Source organism: Balearica regulorum, unplaced genomic scaffold (assembly GCF_011004875.1).
Source record: "Balearica regulorum gibbericeps isolate bBalReg1 unplaced genomic scaffold, bBalReg1.pri S35, whole genome shotgun sequence".
NCBI lineage: Eukaryota > Metazoa > Chordata > Aves > Gruiformes > Gruidae > Balearica > Balearica regulorum.
The window spans coordinates 356,846-378,952 of NW_022679028.1; the positions used below are offsets into that span (position 1 = coordinate 356,846).

General features: G+C 65.3%; 2 protein-coding genes across 4 annotated transcripts; one reads left to right on the top strand and one right to left on the bottom strand.

The window, feature by feature from the left end:
• The first annotated feature begins 1,196 nt into the window (after positions 1–1,196).
• LOC104637863 (myosin-6) lies at positions 1,197–16,076 on the top strand. Of its 3 annotated transcripts, none has more exons than XM_075741375.1 (40): positions 1,197–1,227; positions 1,677–1,714; positions 2,241–2,433; positions 3,056–3,199; positions 3,593–3,749; positions 3,894–3,921; positions 4,033–4,141; positions 4,614–4,706; positions 4,814–4,877; positions 4,955–5,053; positions 5,210–5,313; positions 5,595–5,733; positions 5,837–6,105; positions 6,569–6,739; positions 6,884–7,193; positions 7,290–7,363; positions 7,507–7,594; positions 7,674–7,791; positions 7,887–8,010; positions 8,147–8,283; positions 8,392–8,518; positions 8,625–8,753; positions 8,852–9,094; positions 9,410–9,586; positions 9,678–9,823; positions 9,906–9,996; positions 10,529–10,918; positions 11,016–11,142; positions 11,255–11,373; positions 11,924–12,120; positions 12,421–12,604; positions 12,853–13,018; positions 13,090–13,214; positions 13,301–13,609; positions 13,707–13,910; positions 14,247–14,372; positions 14,474–14,749; positions 15,435–15,530; positions 15,629–15,763; positions 15,857–16,076. In XM_075741375.1, the coding sequence occupies exons 3-40, from the start codon at positions 2,242–2,244 to the stop codon at positions 15,875–15,877; spliced, it is 5,808 nt and encodes a 1,935-aa protein (XP_075597490.1). In that variant the 5' UTR covers positions 1,197–1,227; positions 1,677–1,714; position 2,241; the 3' UTR covers positions 15,878–16,076. The 3 variants fall into 3 exon arrangements, with proteins under 3 accessions (XP_075597490.1, XP_075597492.1, XP_075597491.1); XM_075741377.1 differs by having other exon boundaries at positions 15,860–16,076; XM_075741376.1 differs by having other exon boundaries at positions 1,198–1,223.
• A 1,132-nt stretch (positions 16,077–17,208) lies between these two features.
• PABPN1 (poly(A) binding protein nuclear 1) lies at positions 17,209–21,661 on the bottom strand. Its single transcript, XM_075741382.1, has 7 exons — positions 21,169–21,661; positions 20,037–20,151; positions 19,852–19,919; positions 19,624–19,730; positions 18,569–18,656; positions 18,326–18,474; positions 17,209–17,319 (listed from the first exon to the last, which is right to left on the bottom strand). Exons 1-7 carry the CDS (start codon positions 21,649–21,651, stop codon positions 17,280–17,282), a joined length of 1,050 nt encoding a protein of 349 aa, XP_075597497.1. The 5' UTR covers positions 21,652–21,661; the 3' UTR covers positions 17,209–17,279.
• Between the last annotated feature and the right edge of the window lie 446 nt (positions 21,662–22,107).

Sequence of the window (22,107 nt, forward strand, 5' to 3'; positions counted from 1 at the left end):
CACGTCCCACCACCATGTCCCATGTCCTCCACATCCCACCACCCCCCACCTCCTCCACGTCCCACCTCCAGATCCCATCTCCTTCATGTTCCACCTCCAGGTACCCCCTCAATGTCCCAGCACCCTCCATGTCCCCCCACCTCCACATCCCATCTCCTCCCCGTCCCACCTCCTATCTCCCTCACGTCCCACCACCCCCCCATGTCCAATCTCCTCCGTGTCCCACCACCCCCCGAGTCCCATCTCCTCCCTGTCCCATCTCCTTCACGTTCCACCCCCATGTCCCACCACCGTCCATGTCCCCCCTCAATGTCCCACCACCCCCCCACGTCCCATCTTTGTGTCCCACCACCCCCCACGTCCCACCACCCCCCCGTCCCACCTCCTCTACGTCCCACCACCCCCCATGTCCGATATCTCCTCCGTGTCCCATCTCCTTCATGTTCCACCACCGTCCATGTCCCCCCTCAATGTCCCACCACCCCCCCACGTCCCACCTTCCCCCCCCCCCGCCACAGGGTCCCTCTGGGGGGGTCCCGGTGGGTCCCTCGGGGGTTTCTATGGGGCAGAGGGACCCATCTATGGGGTGCCATAGGGGGGACGTTGGCGGTGGAGACCTCCCCCCCCCCGCCGTCTCGCCTCCAGGCCGCCCGCCCGCAGGAATGTGTCACCTCGCCGCGACACGCGTCACCTCCCCGATGACAAAGTGGGACGCCGTGTTCGGGGACGGCTGCCAGACACCCCCCCTTCCCTCCCTCCCCCCCCCCCCCCACAACCCGGCCCCACAGCCGGCCCCACGGCGCCTCATTAGCGGGGAGGTGGGGGGGGGACAAGGAGATAACGAACCCCCCCCCCCCCCCGTCGATATCCCGATATAGACCTGGCAGCGACACGATGTCATCGCCCCGCGGGTGACGCCGTACGCCTGCCCCATAGATCCCACATCCCACCCCCCCTGAACAAGCCCTATAGCTCTGCCCTATAGAGCCCGCCGTGGGGTGGGTGTGTGGGGGGTGGGGGGTGGGGGGTGTTGTCCCCCCAAAAAAACCCCAAGAGATGCTGTGGGGCCGGAGAAGGTTGGGGGGCTGCTCCCCTCCCCCTCCCCCCCAGGAATGCCCCTCCCTCCACCCCCGCCCCCCCCTCCCCGCCCCACAGCGCCCTATAAATGCCGGGGGGCTGCGGGGCTGCTGTAGGTGCCGGTGTGGGGCAGAGAGAGAGAGAGGGTGGGTGTGTGGGGCGGGGGGGCATGGGGAGCATTTGGGGGGGGTGTTGGGGGGGGCTACAGGGCACTGGGATCTATGGGGCACGGGGGGCTCTAGGGCAGTGGGGGGCTATGGGGTACGGGCGGGTTATGGGGCACACAGGGGGTCTATGGGGCACAGGGGGGGCTATAGGGGCTATCCAGGGGCTATGGGGTACAGGGGGGGGCTATGGGGCACTGGGGGCATCTATGGGGCTCACAGGGGGGATCTATGGGGCACCCGAGGAGGTCTATGGGGCACAGGGAAGCTATGGGGTACAGGGGGGTTACAGGGCACTTGGGGGGGCACTGGGGGGGGCTATGGGGTACAGGCATCTATAGGGCACAGGGCTCTATGGGGCACCCAGGGGATTTATGGGGGGGGGGGGCAGGGATCTATGGGGCACAGCCCCTCACCCTCCCCGCGCCCCCCCAGTTCCCTCCACCTTTACCTGCCAGACCCACAGACTCCAGGTGAGGGCGGCGCCGTGGGGCTGGGCGCTTCGGGGGGGGGGAGGGAGGCCGCTATAGGGGTACACAGGTCGCTATGGGGCTCCAGGCACCGCTATGGGGTGGGTGCACGGCTATGGGGGTCCCTCTATGGGTCTGGGCATTGCTATAGGGCTCACTCCACGGCTATAGGGGTCACCCCACATTATAGGGGGGTCTGGACATCGCTGTGGGGCTCTGTGCATGGCTATAGGGCTCACACCCCCCCCCCCCCCCACCATCCCTGGGTCTCATCCCCCATCTATGGGTCACCCCCCCCCATCCATGGGTCACCCCCGATCCATGGGTCACGCCCAAGCTATGGGTCACACCCCCAATCTATGGGTCACACACCCCCCATTCCCGGACCCCCCCCCCCATAACCGCTGTGCGCGGCGTCGCGGTGCCGTGCGGGGCGGGGAGGGGGGGGGGCGACGCGGGGTGGTGTGGGGCGGTGTGGGGTGGATTCCCCGTGCCGTGGGGTGACGCTGGGGTTCCCGCCGTGGGTCAGGATGGGCGACGCGGCCTTGGGGGCGGCAGCCCCGTACCTGCGCCAGGGGGAAGGGCAGCGGCTGGCGGCGCAGACACGACCCTTCGACCCCCGCGCCGAGTGCTTCATCCCCCACCCCCGGCACGAATTCGTCCGAGGGCGCGTGGTGGGGCGACAGGGGGGTGACGTCACCGTCCTGAACGAGCTGGGAGAGGTGGAGGAGGGGTGGGGGGGGGGGGGGGGGGGTGGGGGAGGGGCGGGGGGGGATGGGGGAACTCATGGGGAACCCAACGCTACGGGGCGACCCCCAACCCTTGGGAGACCCCTCCACCCCATAGAGCACCCCCCCAACCCAGGGGGCACCCCCAAACCCTTGGACACCCCCCCCTCAACCCATGGGAGACCCCCGAAACCACTGGAGACCCCCAACAAGCCGTGGGGCACCCCCAACCCGTAGAACACACCCCAACCCATGAAGACCCCCCCAACCCTTGGAGGACCCCCCCCCCCCAACCCATAGAAAACCTCCCAACCACCCATGGGGCACCCCCCCAACCCAAGATGACCACCCCAACCCACGGGAGACCTCCCCAACCTTGGAGATCCCCCCCCAACCCATGGGGCACCCTCTAACCCATGGGGTAACCCCCAAGCCATGGAAGACACACCCCCCCCCCCAAACCCATGAAGATCCCCAACCCATTGGAGACCACCTCAACCCATTGGAGACCCCCAAACCATAGAAGACCCCCCCCCAACCCATGGGGCACCCCCCCCAACCCACAGGGCGTCCCCCAACACCCCCCTCCCCCTCTCTGTGTGCCCCCCCTCCCCAGACGGTGACGGTGAAGGAGGCCGACGTCCACCAGCAGAACCCCCCCAAGTTCGACAAGATCGAGGACATGGCCATGTTGACCTTCCTCCACGAACCCGCCGTCCTCTACAACCTGAAGGAGCGCTACGCCGCCTGGATGATCTACGTGAGCCTTCCCACAAGCCCCTGGGGCAGAGGGCCTGCCCCACACCTCTGGGGTGGATGGAACCTGCTGAGCCCACCCCGAAAGATGTTGTGGGGGGAGAAGGGGGACACAACTGGAACGGGATTGGGCCTTTTGGAGAGGCTATGGGGCACCGAGAACCTGGGGTGGCTTCTCGAGGGGCTTTGAGGACACCAGGAACCTGGGGTGGGTTCCTCAGGGGCTTCAGGGGGGGCTCCTAGAACCTGGGGTGGCTTCTCAAGGGACTTTTGGGGGGCACCTAGACCCTGGTGTCCCATCTCCAGACCCCTCAGACCACCCAGAGCTGGGATGTCCTCTCCTGGGGTGGCAGGTGGGACTTCATGGTTCCAACACCCCCCCCATCTTCTTCTCCAGACCTACTCGGGGCTCTTCTGTGTGACGGTCAACCCCTACAAGTGGTTGCCCGTCTACAACGCCGAGGTGGTGGCCGCCTACCGGGGGAAGAAGCGGAGCGAAGCTCCTCCCCACATCTTCTCGGTCTCCGACAACGCCTACCAGAACATGCTGACGGGTGAGGACCTCCACGGGGACCCCAAACTGGGTGACCCCACCCCAAAACCAAAAGGCCCTCTGACCTCGAGCTGCTCCTTACCGGGGTGGGTGGAGAACGTCTCCCCTGGCTTCCTCCCACCTGACTCCTCTCTTCTCCTGCCAGACCGGGAGAACCAGTCCATCCTCATCACGTAAGGCCCCGCCCCCCCATCCCCCCTGCCCCATGGCCCCGCCCCACAGCGGTGGGGTGGGATGGAGAAGCCACCAGGACCTTCTCCACCATCTCAACCCCTTTGGAGCAGCGGAGAATCCGGGGCGGGGAAGACGGTCAACACCAAGAGGGTCATCCAGTACTTTGCCAGCATCGCCGCCATTGGCGACCGCAAGAAGGAGGCGGCCAATAGCAGCAAGGTGGGGGCTCAGGCCACGCCCACCCCCCCACCACCCCCCCGGAGGTCAACCACGCCCTCCACCCCACATCTCCACCCGGTGTCCCATCCCACCAGGGCAGCCTGGAGGACCAAAACAATCACCACCCAACCACCCACCCAACCATCTGTCCAACCACCCGTCCAACCAACCAACCACCCATCTGACCACCCAACCAACCAACCACCCATGTGACCACCCACCCACTCAACCATCTACCCAACCACCCACCCACCCAACTATCTGACCGACCATCCAACCAACCATCTGACCAACCATCCGTCCAGCCACCCATCCAACCACCCACCCACCCGTCTGACCACCCAACTGACCGCCCAACAACCCACCCAACCAACTGACCACCCATCCAACCAACCATCCACTCAACCAGCTACCCAACCACCCATCCATCCACCGACCAACCACCCAACCACCCCTTGTCCCACCCCACCAGGGCACCCTGGAGGACCAAATCATCCAGGCCAACCCCGCCTTGGAGGCCTTCGGCAACGCCAAGACCGTCCGCAACGACAACTCCTCCCGATTCGTGAGTGGCGGTCTGTGGGGCGGGACCTGTGGGGTGGGACCTATGGGGTGGGGCGGGACCTCCTAGGAGAAGGTGGCCACCTCCACCCGGCGCTGCTCCTCTCCCAGGGGAAGTTCATCCGGATCCATTTCGGCGCCACCGGGAAGTTGGCGTCGGCCGACATCGAGACCTGTGAGTTGTCCACCGCCCCCCACCCGTCCATCTCCTCCTCCTCCAACCTCCCCCCACCCACCTTCTCCCCACCCCAGACCTCCTGGAGAAGTCCCGCGTCATCTTCCAGCTGAAGGCCGAGAGGAACTACCACATCTTCTACCAGATCCTCTCCAACAAGAAGCCGGAGCTGCTGGGTGAGCCAGGCGGAGGGTTGACCCCGCACTCGGTGCCGGGTCTTCTCCTTCCCACCGCTCGCCCACTCCTTCTTGGGGCGATCGAGGAGAATTCGGGGCCCTTTGTCCACCACAAATGCTCACTTTTGGTCTCCGTCCTCGGCCACCGCGGAGCAGAGATGCTTCTGGTCACCAACAACCCCTACGACTACAGCTACGTCTCCCAAGGAGAGGTGACTGTGGCCTCCATCGATGACGCCGAGGAGCTGCAGGCCACCGACGTGAGCGCTGGGATGGGGCGGAGCGGGGCGGGCAGAGGTCCCCTGGGCCAGGAAAAGTTCCACCTCCGGGTGGGAGAGTCGAGGAGGTGGAAGGCGGCTGGAGGAGGGGATGGAGGGGAAGTTCATGGGGTGGCTGAGAAGACCACCACACTTTGGGAGGCTCCAGGATGGTCATGAGACAAGGTCTCCTTTGCCCTCGTGGTGGTAGCCCCAAAAAGGGGTCGAGTTCAGGCTGGTTGGGTTGGGTGGCTCCATCTCAGGGTGGCTCCATCTCCCTGTAGAGTGCTTTCGACGTCCTGGGCTTCACCGCCGAGGAGAAGGCCGGCGTCTACAAGCTGACGGGCGCCATCATGCACTTCGGCAACATGAAGTTCAAGCAGAAGCAACGGGAAGAGCAGGCAGAGCCGGACGGCACCGAAGGCGGGTCAAGGAGGGGCAGGGGACGGGTTTTGGGGTTCCACCAGGCTTCCTCCAAGCCCGGAGGAGAGGCGGGACCTGACCTCGTCTTCTCCGTGCTCTGCAGATGCCGACAAGTCGGCTTACCTGATGGGGCTGAACTCGGCCGATCTTCTCAAGGGCTTGTGCCACCCCCGGGTGAAGGTGGGCAACGAGTACGTCACCAAGGGGCAGAATGTCCAGCAGGTCTACTACTCCATCGGGGCCTTGGCCAAGGCCGTCTACGAGAAGATGTTCAACTGGATGGTGGTGAGGATCAACAACTCGCTGGAGACCAAGCAGCCGCGGCAGTACTTCATCGGCGTGCTGGACATCGCCGGCTTCGAGATCTTCGATGTGAGGCCTGGGGTGGTCGCGTTGGTCCTCTCGGGTGTGGGCTTGAGCCGGCCGGGCCTTGGGTTGATCTCCTCAAGCTTCACCTTGGCCTTTGGGGGAAACTTGGCCTCTCAGGGCATTGCCTTGACCCCATTGGGTGTTGAGTTGACCCCACTGGGTGTCGAGTTGACCACATTGGGTGTCCAGTTGACTCTGTTGATCCCATTGGGTGTCGTGTTGACACCATTGGGTGTTGAGTTGACTCTGTGACCCCATTGGGCGTCCAATTCACCCTGTTGAGTCTTGAGTTGGCCCTGTTGGGTTTTGAGTTGACACCATTGGTTCTGCAGTTGACTCCATTGATCCCCGTGGGCATCACATTGACCCCGTTGGGTGCCCAGTTGACCCCGTTGGGTGGTGACTTGCCCCCGTTGATCCCATTGGGCGTCACGTTGACCCCCTTGACCATCCCTTCCCTCCCCAGTTCAATAGCTTCGAGCAGCTCTGCATCAACTTCACCAACGAGAAGCTGCAGCAGTTCTTCAACCACCACATGTTCGTGCTGGAGCAGGAGGAGTACAAGAAGGAGGGGATCGAGTGGGAGTTCATTGACTTCGGCATGGACCTCCAGGCCTGCATCGACCTCATCGAGAAGGTACCACCTCCCCCAGGGCCTCCAGGGGCTCAGGGGGCTCCTGGAGAAGGAACCTTCCAGCCGGAGCTTGCCAGGGACCCCAAAGGTGGCTGGTTGGCTTGGCTTGGGCGTCCACCATGGCTGACGAGGTCTTCTCCTCCCCAGCCCATGGGGATCATGTCCATCCTGGAAGAGGAGTGCATGTTCCCCAAGGCCTCGGACATGACCTTCAAGGCCAAGCTCTACGACAACCACCTGGGCAAGTCGGCCAACTTCGGGAAGCCGCGCAACGTCAAGGGCAAGCCAGAAGCCCACTTCTCGCTCGTCCACTACGCCGGCACGGTGGACTACAACATCCTGGGGTGGCTGGAGAAGAATAAGGACCCCCTCAACGAAACGGTGGTGGGGCTCTACCAGAAATCGGCCCTCAAGCTCTTGGCCAACCTCTTCTCCAACTACGCCGGGGCAGATGCCGGTGGGTGGATGGACGGTTGGGGGAGAGGGATGGAGAAGACAGCCGCCCGCCAGAGTCTCCTCCTCTCCCACCTCACCCCACCCTTCTTCTCCCCAGGCGGCGACGGAGGGAAGGCCAAAGGAGCCAAGAAGAAAGGTTCCTCCTTCCAGACTGTCTCCGCCCTGCACCGGGTGAGGAACCCACGGGGTGGAGCCACCGTGGGGCAGAGGGAGGGCAAGCCCCGCCCTGCCTGGAGGACCACCCCCTCCCCAGCTCCTCCCCCAACGGCCCATTGGTCAGCATCTTCTCTCTTCCCTCCTCCCCGCCCCCCTAGGAGAACCTCAACAAGCTGATGGCCAACCTCAAGACCACTCACCCCCACTTCGTCCGCTGCCTCATCCCTAACGAGCGGAAGGCGCCGGGTGAGATGATGGGGGGGGTGTTACTGGTGGTGGTGGGTGTGGCTCCCGGCTGACCACGCCCACCTCCATCCCACCCCAGGCGTGATGGACAACCCCCTGGTGATGCACCAGCTCCGCTGCAACGGGGTGCTGGAGGGCATCCGCATCTGCCGCAAGGGCTTCCCCAACCGCATCCTCTACGGGGACTTCCGCCAGCGGTGGGAACGGAGGAGAAGATGGGACAATGGGGGGGGGTGGTGGACAACCCCACCGGAGCTGATCTCGGGGTGTCCCCATCTTCTCCACCCACCAGGTACCGCATCCTGAACCCCGCGGCCATCCCCGAGGGGCAGTTCATCGACAGCCGCAAAGGCGCCGAGAAGCTCCTGGGTTCCCTGGACATCGACCACAACCAGTACAAGTTCGGGCACACCAAGGTGAGGTCCATCATCTCCTCCCCCATGCTCTTGTTGACCTCGTGCTCCCACCTGACCTCGCGGTTCCACCACCCACGTGTGCACCTGCCCATCCGAGCTCCAACCCATCTTCTCACCCACCTCCTCCTTCCACCAGGTCTTCTTCAAGGCCGGGTTGCTGGGGCTGCTGGAGGAGATGAGGGACGAGCGTCTCTCCCGCATCATCACCCGCATCCAGGCTCAGGCCCGGGGGCAGCTCATGCGCCTCGAGTTCAAGAAGATCTTGGAGCGACGGTGAGACGGGGAGGGGTGGGGGGGACGCGGGCCCTTCTCCTCAGGGAGGGACCTCTGGCGGGTCGCCAGCTGGCCAGGGGTGGCACAGCGGCCATGTCCCCCTCGTAGGGACGCGCTGCTGGTGATCCAGTGGAACATCCGGGCCTTCATGGGGGTGAAGAACTGGCCTTGGATGAAGCTCTACTTCAAGATCAAGCCCTTGCTGAAGAGCGCCGAGACGGAGAAGGAGATGCAGGTGGGGCGGGCAGGTTGGGACAACCAATGAATGAGAGGGGTTGGGGGGGGCAATGGGTGGAGGCGATTGGCCATCGGGGCTGTCGGTCTCTTGGGTGCCGGTGCAGACCATGAAGGAGGAGTTCGGGCGGCTGAAGGAGGCCCTGGAGAAGTCGGAGACCCGGCGGAAGGAGCTGGAGGAGAAGATGGTCTCCATGCTGCAGGAGAAGAATGACCTGCAGCTGCAAGTGCAGGCTGTGAGTGAGATGGGCCCCCACAACCACGTCAAGGGGGTGACCACCACCACCCCCACCCCGACCTGGTTCACTCCACCTCTCCCATTGCCCCAACACAGGAGCAGGACAACCTCAACGATGCCGAGGAGCGCTGCGACCAGCTGATCAAGAACAAGATCCAGCTGGAGGCCAAGGTGAAGGAGCTGACGGAGCGGCTGGAGGACGAGGAGGAGATGAACGCCGAGCTGACGGCCAAGAAGAGGAAGCTGGAGGACGAGTGCTCGGAGCTCAAGAAGGACATCGATGACCTGGAGCTGACTCTGGCCAAGGTGGAGAAGGAGAAACACGCCACTGAGAACAAGGTGAGAGTGAGGAGAAGCCTCCACATCAGCGTGAAGGGACTCGAGTCCCCTCGGCCTGGTTGGGTTGAGGAGATCTCAGGCTGGTTGGGTTGAGAAGATCCAAGGCTGGTTGGGTTGGCTTGAAAGACCCAAGGCTGGTTGGGTTGGCTTGAGAAGACCCAATTCTGATCGTGTTGGGCTACATGGAGAAGACCCAAGGCCCTTTGGGTTCTCCTGCACTGAAGCGGCCTCATCGGCTGAGGCCAACAGCAACCTCCCCCAACTCTGCCCCACCTTCCTCACCAAGCTGGACACCTGATGTTTCTCCTCCTGCAGGTCAAGAACCTGACCGAGGAGATGGCCGGGTTGGACGAGACCATCGCCAAGCTGACCAAAGAGAAGAAGGCCCTGCAAGAAGCTCACCAGCAAACACTGGATGACCTGCAGGCGGAGGAGGACAAGGTCAACACCTTGACGAAGGCCAAAGTCAAGCTGGAACAGCAGGCGGATGACGTGAGTGTGTGCCGGTCCCACTGCAGGCGCTGCCGAGGGCCAGAAACGAGCAAAACCTGAGTTTTCTCCCCATTTCTCTCTTTCCGTGCAGCTCGAAGGCTCCCTGGAGCAGGAGAAGAAGATCCGGATGGACCTGGAACGGGCCAAGAGGAAGCTGGAAGGCGACTTGAAGCTGACCCAGGAGAACATCATGGATCTGGAGAACGACAAGCAGCAGCTGGAGGAGAAGCTCAAGAAGTCAGGCTGGACCTCCCGCCCCGGTCCCACCAGGTCAGGGGGCGCCGGCAGGGACCTCAGCGCTCTCCGTCTTCCTCTGCAGGAAAGAGTTTGAGATCCACCAGCAGAACAGCAAGATCGAGGACGAGCAGGCGCTGGCCCTGCAGCTCCAGAAGAAGCTGAAGGAGCTGCAGGTGAGGGATCTAGTCTCTGCCTAGTTGGGCCGGGCTGAAGAGCCTCCAGTTGGTTTGGCTTGGGTTGAAGGGTCTCCAGTTGGTTGGGCTGAGCTGAGTTGGGTTGGAGTCTCCACCTGCTTGGGTTGAGTTGATGAGTCTCCAGCTGTTTGGCTTGGGTTGAAGAGTCTCCAGTTGGTTGAGTCGGGTTGGAGTCTCCAGCTGCTTGGGTTGAGTTGATGAGTCTCCAGCTGTTTGGCTTGGGTTGCAGAGTCTCCAGTTGGTTGGGTTGGGTTGCGTTGAGTTGAAGGGCCTCTGCCTAGTTAGGCTGGGCCGAAGAGCATCCAGCTGTTGGGTTGAAGGGTCTCCTGTTGGTTGAGTCGAGCTGAGTTGGGCTGAAGATTTTCCAGCTGGTTGGGTTGGGTTGAGTTCAAGGGTCTCCAGCTGGTTGGGTTGAGTTGAGCTGAAGGGTCTTCAGCTGGCTGGGACGGGTTGAGGGGACAAGGCGGGTGGAGCCAAGCCTGATGACATCTTCTCCATCCCTGCATCCCAGGCACGCATCGAGGAGCTGGAGGAGGAGCTGGAGGCGGAGCGGACGGGCAGGGCCAAGGTGGAGAAGCTGCGCTCGGACCTGTCGCGGGAGCTGGAGGAGATCAGCGAGCGGCTGGAGGAGGCGGGCGGTGCCACCTCGGTGCAGATGGAGCTCAACAAGAAGCGGGAGGCGGAGTTCCAGAAGATGCGGCGGGACCTGGAGGAGGCCACGCTGCAGCACGAGGCCACGGCCGCCGCCCTGCGCAAGAAGCACGCCGACAGCGTGGCCGAGCTCAGCGAGCAGATGGACAACCTGCAGCGCGTCAAGCAGAAGCTGGAGAAGGAGAAGAGCGAGCTCAAGCTGGAGCTGGACGACCTCAGCTCCAACATGGAGCAGCTGATCAAGGCCAAGGTAGGAGGAGGCTAAGGTGGACATCTCATCTTCCCCGGGGCCTTCAGCCTCCTGCTTCATCCCTCCTTCCCTCCTCTCCCTCTGGTACTCCTCCCAGGTGGCCATGGAGAAGGTCTCCCGCGCCATGGAGGACCAGGCAGCCGAGCACCGGACTAAGTTGGAGGAGACCCAACGCGTCCTCAACGACACCAGCGCCCAGCGGGCCAAGCTCCAGACCGAGAACGGTGGGAGCCCTGACCCACAGCACCCCCCGCCCCACATCTCCAGCCCCCTGCCCCACATCTTTACCCTCCAGCCCCACATCTCCACCCCTAAAGACCTCCTGTACCTCGGCAGGAGAGCTGTCCCGCCAGCTAGAGGAGAAGGAGGCCCTCATCTCTCAGCTCACCCGGGGCAAGCAGTCCTACACCCAGCAGATGGAAGACCTGAAGAGGCAGCTGGAGGAGGAGATGAAGGTGAGGTTCGTGGGGTGGCTGAGAAGACCACCACGCTTTGGGGAGCTCCAGGAGGGTCACGAGACAAGGTCTCCTTCGCCCTTGCGGTGGTAGCCCCAAAAAGGGGTCAAGTTCAGGCTGGTTGGGTTGGGTGGTGTAATCTCAGGGTGGTTCCATCTCAAGGTGGTTCCTTCTAAGGGTGGCGCCATCTCAAGGTGGTTCACTTGGGTGGTGTTGGTCTATCAGTGGGTGGGTTGGGCTGAGAGGCAGTCGGGTCAGTCTACAGGCGGTTGGGTGGCATCGGACCACGTGAAATCACACTGGGCGGGCCTAAGGATGGTTGGGTGGGTCTACGGGTGTGGAGGTTGGGTGATGTGGACGCAATGGTCCCACCTTCTTCTAAAGGAAGGTTGGGTTGGTCTGCAGAGGGTCTAAGGTGGGCTGGATTGGTCTACAGAAGGTCGGGCTGGGTTGGGGTGATGAAGACCAGAACTCCCTCAGCTGGAGGACCCCAAGCCAGCTCCAGCAGACGTGCACCCGATGGTCCCACCTTCTCCTCGCCCCCCTCCAGGCCAAGAACGCGCTGGCCCACGCCCTCCAGTCGGCCCGGCACGACTGCGACCTCCTGCGGGAGCAGTACGAGGAGGAGACGGAGGCCAAGGCCGAGCTCCAGCGGTCGCTCTCCAAGGCCAACTCCGAGGTGGCGCAGTGGAGGACCAAGTACGAGACGGACGCCATCCAACGCACCGAGGAGCTGGAGGAGGCCAAGTGAGTCACCTTCCCACGGACGCTGAGGGTTCTCCCGTGGGTGGTGGCACCTGCTTGGTCTTCCTTGTTCCCACCTCTTCCCTCAAGAGCCACCAGCCAGGACGTTGGGCTTCTTCACGCTTGGTAGATCAGGAGCTCCATTTGGGGACCTAGAACCTGGGTCGACCAGCCCAGAGCATCCATCGACCTCAGGAGCCCACCGTCTTCTTCTCAGTCGCCTGCATTTTGTGGGTGACCAATTGACGGGGCGTCTCCGTGGGCTGATGGGTCACACGTAGGTTTCTCCCCTACGTCTGGTAGGAAGAAGCTGGCCCAGAGGCTGCAGGAGGCCGAGGAGGCGGTGGAGGCGGTCAACGCCAAGTGCTCCTCCCTGGAGAAGACCAAGCACCGGCTGCAGAACGAGATCGAGGACCTCATGGCTGACCTGGAGCGGTCAAACGCGGCTGCCGCCGCCCTGGACAAGAAGCAGAGGAACTTCGACAAGGTTGGGGGGCACCGAGACAGGGTGGGTGGGAAGCGGGTGAGGAGATGTGGGGCCCCGCCAGCCGTCCCCGACCAAAGCCCGGCAGGAGAAGAAGCCCAGGAGAAAGGTGGAGCGTGTTTCAGCAGAGCTTCGAGTCCCACCGGGAGACTGGTGGGGAGAGGAGGAGGAGGAGGAGGAGGAGGAGGAGGAGGAGGATGAAGAGAGGGGGGAAGCAGCTGGTGACCGGGGTGCGGGTGGTGTCCCCACAGATCTTGTCCGAGTGGAAGCAGAAGTTCGAGGAGTCGCAGACGGAGCTGGAGGCGTCGCAGAAGGAGGCCAGGTCCCTCAGCACCGAGCTCTTCAAGCTGAAGAACGCCTACGAGGAGTCGCTGGAGCACCTGGAGACCTTCAAGAGGGAGAACAAGAACCTCCAAGGTGAGAGCGCGGTCCCCCCTCGGCCCGCCCCTTCCTTCTCCACGGGACCTGAGGGCATCTCGCCCGCGCAGAGGAGATCTCGGACCTCACCGAGCAGCTGGGCGCCGGCCACAAGACCATCCACGAGCTGGAGAAGGTGCGGAAGCAGCTGGACGCCGAGAAGCTGGAGCTTCAAGCCGCTCTGGAGGAGGCCGAGGTGAGCCGGGCCACGTTCACCGGGCGTCCCCAGCTTCTCCCGGCCTCCTCCGTGGTCCTCAGCGTCCTCCCTGTCCCCCCCGCCAGGCCTCTCTGGAGCACGAGGAGGGGAAGATCTTGAGGGCCCAGCTGGAGTTCAACCAGGTCAAGGCCGACTACGAGCGCAAGCTGGCCGAGAAGGACGAGGAGATGGAGCAGGCCAAGCGCAACCACCTGCGGGTGGTGGACTCGCTGCAGACCTCGCTGGACGCCGAGACCCGGAGCCGCAACGAGGCCCTGAGGCTGAAGAAGAAGATGGAGGGCGACCTCAACGAGATGGAGATCCAGCTCGGCCACGCCAACCGCGCGGCCGCCGAGGCCCAGAAGCAAGTCAAGACCTTGCAGGGCTACCTGAAGGTCCGTCTGCCCCGCCTGCAGGCCAGGTGGACCTCCGGCCCCGGCCCCACCTCCCCGCTCACCCTCTCCTCCTCCTCGCCCCCGTCCCCGCCCGCAGGACACCCAGTTGCAGCTGGACGACGCGGTGCGGGTCAACGAGGACCTGAAGGAGAACATCGCCATCGTGGAGCGGAGGAACAACCTCCTGCAGGCGGAGCTGGAGGAGCTGCGGGCGGTGGTGGAGCAGACCGAGAGGGCCCGCAAGTTGGCCGAGCAGGAACTGATCGAGGCCAGCGAGAGGGTCCAGCTCCTCCACTCGCAGGTGAGACCTCAACCTACCTCCAAGGAGAGAGCGGTCGCCTCCGCCACGTGACGCTCGGACCCTGGAGACGCCGTGGGCGGGGGCTTCTCCCGGGCCGAGGCACCGAGATCTCCAGCTGGAGCTCCTGGACGCCTGCAGAGATGGGCGGGGGCTGCCCTGGTGGAGACTCCTGCCTCGCATCCCCCGGAACGTCCCGTTGGAGAAGAGCGCGGCCTTGGGGGCCTTCCAAACCCCCCACGGGCCAGGGCCGTCTCCTGTCCGCCAAGCCCCTGAGATACCTGCGGGACCAAAGCCTCCTGCCAGAGCTGTCCGAACCTCCGTGGTCTTCTCTTCCAGAACACCAGCCTCATCAACCAGAAGAAGAAGATGGAAGCGGACGTCTCCCAGCTGCAGACGGAGGTGGAAGAGGCCATCCAGGAGTGCAGGAACGCCGAGGAGAAGGCCAAGAAGGCCATCACCGACGTGAGTGCCGCCCTCGGAGCCGCGCCTAGGACACCTGGCAGCGCGGGTGACGGAGAGCGCCCCTCGGACCTGCTTCTCTCGCCGCTTCTCTCCTCGGGCAGGCGGCCATGATGGCGGAGGAGCTGAAGAAGGAGCAGGACACCAGCGCCCATCTGGAGCGGATGAAGAAGAACATGGAGCAGACCATCAAGGACCTGCAGCTGCGGTTGGACGAGGCCGAGCAGTTGGCCCTCAAGGGGGGTAAGAAGCAGCTGCAGAAGCTGGAGGCCCGCGTGAAGGAGCTGGAGAACGAGCTGGAGGCCGAGCAGAAGCGCAACGCCGAGAGCGTCAAGGGCCTCCGCAAGTCCGAGCGGCGCGTCAAGGAGCTCAGCTACCAGGTGGGGCCACCGCAACCTGGTCCCGCATCACACAGACCCGTGGTGGGACCTAACCGGAGCGCGGAGCTGGTGGCCACAGGGACGGGGATGACCTAGGACACCACCCGCTGCCCCTGTGTCCGTGGAGCTAGAGCAGGGTTGACCTGGTGGCCGTAGGGGACATGGGTGTCCCAGAACATTGACCTGGTGACCACAAGGATACGGGTGACCCAGAGGTTGATCTGGTGGCCACAAGGATACGGGTGACCCAGAGGTTGACCTGGTGGCCACAGGGCCATGGATGACCCAGAACATTGACCTGGTGGCTCTAGAGGCACAGGTGACCCAGGAGGTTGACCTGGTGGGCACAGGGACAGGGATGACCCAAAGGTTGACCTCTTGGCCACAGGGACACTGATGACCCAGGAGGTTGACATGGTGGCCACAGGGCCATGGGTGTCCCAGAACATTGACCTGGTGGCCACAAGGACATGGGTGACCTAGAGGTTGACCTCTTGGCCATGGGGTTGCAGATGACCCAAAGGCTGACCTGGTGGCCACAGGGTCATGGATGACCCAGAACATTGACCTGGTGGCCACGGGGACGACCAAGGAGGTCCCGCCCCCCCAAGAACCTCGTTGGGGCTCTCCTGCCCCACGGCGTGGGCGGGTCCAGGCCCTGCCCCACACGTCTCTCGCCCCACAGACGGAGGAGGACCGCAAGAACCTGCTGCGGCTCCAGGACCTGGTGGACAAGCTCCAGCTGAAGGTCAAGGCCTACAAGCGCCAGGCCGAGGAGGCGGTGAGCGATTGGGCGACGCCAGATGATGCCGCGGGTGGGGGTGGGGGTGGGCGTGGCCGGGCGGGCGTGTCCCCGCTGAGGCCCCGCCCCCACCCCAGGAGGACCAAGCCAACACCAACCTGGCCAAGTTCCGCAAGGCGCAGCACGAGCTGGACGAGGCGGAGGAACGCGCCGACGTCGCCGAGTCCCAGGTCAACAAGCTGCGGGCCAAGAGCCGTGACATCACAGCCAAGGTGGGGCCCCGCCCCCTCTCACCCCACCCACTGTGACGCCCACCTCACCCCAACCCCCCCCCCAATCTTCTCGGTGTGTGTCCCCTCCTCCAGAAGCTCCACGAGGAGGAGTGACGCCCAAGATGGCGGCCCTCACACCCAAGATGGCGGCTGCGACGGCGTCGGAGCCCCTCGGGTGCCTCAATTAGCGGCGCGGCGCTGACGTCACGAGGCGGGGCCGGGGAAGGGGCATAATGTCACCTCACCCACCCTGCCCCCTCACCTTTAAAAAAAAATAAAAATAAAAAAAACCACCCAGCCCAGGGAGAACCAACGGGCCGGCCGGGAGGGATTTCGATTGGTGGACGGAAACGAGGCGCGGGGGCGGTGGGCGTGTCCGCCGGGAATGATGGGTGTGGTGTGGGCGGGGCCACCCCCAGGCACGTGTGTGATGTCATGGGGGGTGCGTGACATCATGGGGGGGTGCGTGACGTCATGGAGGGGAGAAATGTCATGGGGCAGGGGGAATGACATCGTAAGAGGGGGAATGATGTCATGGCGGGGGAGATCCGAGGGGGGGGTGTGTGGGGAAATGACATCATAGTGGGGAGCGATGTCATGGGGGAGACATGCTAGGAGAGGGAAGTAACGTCACAGTTGGGGGGGCTGATGTCATGGACAAGAAGGGAAATGATGGCGTGGTGGGGGTGAGAGCTCATGGGGCGGGAAATGACATCAGAGCGTGGTGTGATGTCATGGAGGAGAAACGATGTCAGAGTGAGTGACACCACGGGGCAGGGGAGATCCTGGAGCAGGGGACGGAAATGACATCATGGGGGTGGAGCTGATGTCACGGGGCAGGGGAGATCCCGAGGGACCCTCCAGGTTCCCCCCACCCGCCCCGGGGAAACGGGGGACACTGGGGGGTTACTGGGAGGCACTGGGGCGAGGGGAACGGAGGGAACTGGGAGCAACTGGGAGGCACCGGACTGGTCCAGACCCCGACTCCCCCCCCCAGGAAGGAGCTGGCCCCGCCCCCGCCCCTGTCAATCACAGCACAGGCCACGCCTCTTCCCCAGCAGCCGTTTATTCCCCCTCCCCATCCCCCCCTCCAAAAAACCCACCCCCTCCTCGCACCCCACCCCCACTCCCCCACCCTGCCCCTCCCCCACCTCTCCCCTCCCCCCCCTCCCCCTCTCTCCCCCCTCCCCCCCTCCCCCCTCCCTCCCCCCCTCGGCGTCGTCCGGCCCCTCCGGCTCCACCTGTAACGATAAACACACTGAAACCTGGGGGGGGGAGGGGCGGGGGGTGGGGGGAGGGGCCGGCGGTGGGGGGAGGGGAAGCCAGGGCCCCTCCCCCCCCGGCGTGCGGCTGCAGCGGGTCGCTCGGTTCCAGGGTGGGGTTTTTTCCCGTTTTTTTTTTTTTTCTTTTTTCTTTTTTTTTTGTTGGTTTGTTTGTTTTTCTTTGGAGGGGGGTGGGGGATGGGAGGGGGGAGGGGGGGAGGAAAGGGGGAGGGGGGGAAGGGGGATCCCCCCCCCTAATAGGGGGTGTACCATGAGGTGGCTCTGGCCCGGCCCCTGTGGAGAGAGGGGCGGGGTCAGGGGCGGGGCCAAGGGCAGGGGAACCGCCCATCAGCCCAAGGGAACCAGCCCATTGGACAAGGCACCGCCCATCAGCCCAAGGGAACCACCCCATTGGACAAGGCACCGCCCATCAGCCCAAGGGAACCACCCCATTGGACAAGGCACCGCCCATTAGCCCAAGGGAACCACCCCATTGGACAAGGCACCGCCCATCAGCCCAAGGGAACCACCCCATTGGACAAGGCACCGCCCGTTAACCCAAGGGAACCACCCCATTGGACAAGGCACCGCCCATCAGCCCAAGGGAACCACCCCATTGGACAAGGCACCACCCATCAGCCCAAGGGAACCACCCCATTGGACAAGGCACCGCCCATCAGCCCAAGGGAACCACCCCATTGGACCGCCCCTCAGCCCAAAGGACCGCCCACTGGGAGGGGGCCCACCCCCTTAACCCAAAGGACCACCCACCAGTCAAGGGAACCACCCCATTGGACAAGGCACCGCCCCTCAGCCCAAGGGAACAACCCCATTGGACAAGGCACCACCCATCAGCCCAAGGGAACCACCCCATTGGACAAGGCACCGCCCCTCAGCCCAAGGGAACAACCCCATTGGACAAGGCACCGCCCCTCAGCCCAAGGGAACAACCCCATTGGACAAGGCACCACCCATCAGCCCAAGGGAACCACCCCATTGGACAAGGCACCACCCGTCAGCCCAAGGGAACCACCCCATTGGACAAGGCACCGCCCATCAGCCCAAGGGAACCACCCCATTGGACCACCCCTCAGCCCAAAGGACCGCCCACTGCCAGAAAGACCCACCCCCTTAGCCCAAAGGCCCAACCCATTGGACAACGCACCCGCCCCTCAGCCCTGGGCACCGCCCCCTCCACCCAAGGCACCCACCCATTGGACCGCCCCCAACCCAAAGCACCGCCCCCCCAGCCCCCCCATAGGCCCATGGTGCCGCCCGTCACGCCTGCCCTCTCCCCCACCTGTAGGCCCGCCCCCGCGGGCGGCCGTAGCCGCTGTAGAAACGCGCCCGAGCGGCGCCGAACCCCCCGCCGCGGCCCCGGTACCGCGCGCGGGAGAACCCCCGGTCCGTCGTGCTGATGCCGGGCCGGTTCGTGCGTTTGGGGATCACCTGGGCGGGAAAAACGGGGGGGGGGGGGCCCCTGTCAGTCACCGTGTGCCCCCTCCCCCCGCCCCTTTCCCCCCCCCATTTCCCCGGGAACCACCTTAATCTGCCGCCCCCGGAACAGCGACTCGTCCAGCGCCATCGACGTCCGCACCGACTCCTTGTCTGAGAACTCGATGTAGGCGAACCTGGGGGGGGGGGGGGGGGGGGGGGGGTTGGGGGCGGGGCCACAGGCCGGGGGGGCGGGGCCACAGGCCGGGGGGCGGGGTTATGACAAGGGAGGTGTGGTCTAAGGCAGGGGGCGTGGCCAGGGCGGGGGGGCGTGGCCAGGGCGCCGGGCGTGGCCAGGGGGGCGTGGCCAGGGCGCCGGGGGGGCGTGGCCATGAGGCCCGGGGGGCGTGGCCATGAGGCCCGGGGGGCGTGGCCATGAGGCCCGGGGGGGCGTGGCCAGGGCGCCCGGGGGGGCGTGGCCAGGGCGCCCGGGGGGGCGTGGCCAGGGCGCCCGGGGGGGCGTGGCCAGGGCGCCCGGGGGGGCGTGGCCAGGGCGCCCGGGGGGGCGTGGCCCGGGCGCCGGGGGGGGCGTGGCCAGGGCGCCCGGGGGGGCGTGGCCAGGGCGCCCGGGGGGGGCGTGGCCAGGGCGCCCGGGGGGGGGCGTGGCCAGGGCGCCCGGGGGGGGCGTGGCCAGGGCGCCCGGGGGGGGCGTGGCCAGGGCGCCCGGGGGGGCGTGGCCAGGGCGCCCGGGGGGGCGTGGCCAGGGCGCCCGGGGGGGCGTGGCCAGGGTGCCCGGGGGGGCGTGGCCAGGGCGCCCGGGGGGGCGTGGCCAGGGCGCCCGGGGGGGCGTGGCCAGGGCTCAAAAGTATGGCTCTATGGTGGGGGCGTGGCCAGGGCCCCAGGGGGTGTGGCTCCAAGATATGGCTCTATGGCAGGGGGCATGGCCAAGGTCACAGGGGGCGTGGCCAGGGTCCCAAGGTGTGGCTCTATGGTGGGGGCGTGGCCAGGGGTCCAGGGGGCGTGGCCCCAATATATGGCTCTATGGCAGGGGGCGTGGCTAAGGCCCTAGGGGGCGTGGCCAGGGCTCCAAGGTATGGCTCTATGGTGGGGGCGTGGCCAGAGCCCCAGGGGGCGTGGCCAGGGGTCCGGGGGGCGTGTCCTCACCCCTTGGGGTGCCCGCTGTACTTGTCGCAGAGGATGGTGACGCGGTTGACGGAGCCGCAGCCGTGGAAATGGGCTTCCAGCTCCTCCGCCGTCGCCCCGTAATCCACCTGCGGGAGAGGGAGGCGGGGTTTGTGACGCCGTGTGTCTCTGTGTGTGTGTGTGTCCCCCAAACTCAGTCCCCGCCCCCCTTCCGCCCTCCCCCCCCCCATCGCCCCCCGCCGTTCTCACGTTGCCCACGTAGATGGAGCGAGCGTCGGCTTCCATTTTCTCTTCCAGCGACATGATTACCGGGCCAGCTAGTAAGAGGTGCAATCAAAGATCAAGGTTAATAAACCGTGCCCCCCCCTTTCCTTTTTTTGGGGGGAAGGGGTGTGGCCTGTGCTGGCACCGCCCCTGAGCGTGCCCCGGCTCACCGTTGCCCGGAGGGGGACTCATGTTCATCTGTTTCTCCACCTCGTTCTGCAGCTCTTTCAGCTTTTCTGCCTCTTCCTCCATCTCCCGTACCCGGGCCTTGATGGCCTCCAGCTCCTGGGGGGTGGGTGGGAGACAAAAGTCAAGGGGGAGAAGGGGGAGCAGAACCCCCCATGTGACCATGCATCCCTCAAAAAACCCCCCTTCACCCCCAAAATCACCCCCTGTGACTTCAGCTCCCCCATACCCCATCCCCATACCCCATCTTCGCCCCCAAAATGAGCCCCACACGTCCTTGGACCCCCCCATGTGACCAAGACCCCCCCCAAAAACCCCCCTCCCACGTGACCCTGGACCCCCCCCACATGACCTCAAAACCCTCCCACGTGACCCTAGACCCCCCCAAACTCCCCCATCACCCCCCAAATCACCTCCCATGAGACCAAGATCCACCCAAATCCCCCAAAATCTCCCCCCATGTGAACCTGGCCCCCCCAAACCCCCCAAAATCTCCCCCCACGTCACCCTGGACGCCCCCAAACCCCCTCTAACCCACCTCCCACGTGACCAAGTCGCCCCCAAACCCCCAAAATCTCCCCCCACGTGACCCTGGACGCCCCCAAACCCCCTCTAACCCACCTCCCACATGACCAAGAACCCCCAAACCCCCCAAAATCTCCCCCCCACGTGACCCTGACCCCCCCAAACCCCCTCTAACCCACCTCCCACATGACCAAGAACCCCCCAAACCCCCCATCACCCCCAAAATCTCCCCCCCACGACCCTGGCCCCCCCAAACCCCCTCTAACCCACCTCCCACATGACCAAGTCCCCCCCAAACCCCCAAAATCTCCCCCCCACGTGACCAACACCCCATTCCCCCCCCCCCCCGTGTGACCCCAAGTCTCCCTACATGACCCTGGACACCCCCACCCCCCCCGCCCCAAACCTGCCATCCCACGTGACCAAGGCCCACACCACCACCACCACCACGTGACCAAGGCCCCACACCACCACCACGTGACCAAGGCCCCACACCACCACCACGTGACCAAGGCCCCTTCCGGCCCAGCCGTTCCCCCCACGTGACCCCGGCTCTTCCCCCCCCCCCCCCTTCCTCCTCCTCCTCCTCACCGGGTCCTCGATGGCGGAATCCCCGGGATCCCCGTCCCCTAAACCCGCCTCCTCCTCCAACTCCTCGGAGGCTTCGTGAGGCGGCTGAGGAGCGGCGGCGGCGGTGGCTGAAGCGGCGGTTGAAGCGGCGGACGACGAGGAAGAAGCGGCGGCGGCGGAGGATGAGGAAACACCGGCCCCGCTACCCCCCGGGCCTCCCCCCGCCAGCGCTACCGCTGCCCCCCCGCCCCCTCCTCCTCCTCCTCCTCCTCCCCGGCCTCCCCCTCCCCTCCCGCGGCTCCCCGTTTCGCCTAACACCGCCGCCTCCTCCTGCCCGGCTGCCGCCGCCGCCGCTCCCAGCCCGTTGCCGTATGGCGGCCCCGTTTCTCCGCTCCCCGTTACGGTCCCTCCGGACGCGGCCGCAGCCGCCTCAGCCCCTCGCTGCCCCGCAGCACCGCCGCCCCGCAGAGCCGCCATGGCCGCCCGCCCGACCGCACTGCGCATGCGCGCCGCCCTCAGGGAGGGGGGGACGGCGGCGGCCAATGGCGGGGCGAGTAGAGGGGAGGTGGGCGGGGAGAAAGGGGTGAGTGGCGTGGGGAGAAGGTGGGCGGGGCGAGCGGAGGAGGAAGTGGGCGGGGCGAACGGAGGAAGTGGGCGGGGCGAGGCCTTTAAAGGCGCCGCGCTCCCTTTTTCACCGCTCAAACCGCTTTCCTCGGTCTTTCCCTTCCGTTTCCCCCCCCCCCCACGTTTCACGGTTTTAATTAACCAGGGCGCTAATTAAGGGATTAACCCCGCCCCTCGGCGCCAGAAAGCACCCCTTTGGTGGCCCAAGAGCGATTAATGGGGTGGGGTGGGTGCGGGTTAATTAGCGCTAGGGGTGTGCGGGTTAATTAATTAGCGCGGGGGTGCCAATTAATTAGCGCGGGGGTGGTGCGGGTTAATTAATTAGCGCGAGGGGAG

Coding starts and splice junctions, on each gene's coding strand:
- LOC104637863 (XM_075741375.1), top strand. CDS start 2,242: ATGGGCGACGCGGCCTTGGGGGCGGCAGCCCCGTACCTGCGCCAGGGG. Junction 6,740..6,883: donor GCATCGACCTCATCGAGAAG/GTACCACCTCCC, acceptor TCTCCTCCCCAG/CCCATGGGGATCATGTCCAT. Junction 9,824..9,905: donor CTGGAGGAGAAGCTCAAGAA/GTCAGGCTGGAC, acceptor CTTCCTCTGCAG/GAAAGAGTTTGAGATCCACC.
- PABPN1 (XM_075741382.1), bottom strand. CDS start 21,651: ATGCGCAGTGCGGTCGGGCGGGCGGCCATGGCGGCTCTGCGGGGCGGC. Junction 19,920..20,036: donor GAGTCCCCCTCCGGGCAACG/GTGAGCCGGGGC, acceptor ACCTCTTACTAG/CTGGCCCGGTAATCATGTCG. Junction 19,731..19,851: donor GCTCCATCTACGTGGGCAAC/GTGAGAACGGCG, acceptor CCTCTCCCGCAG/GTGGATTACGGGGCGACGGC.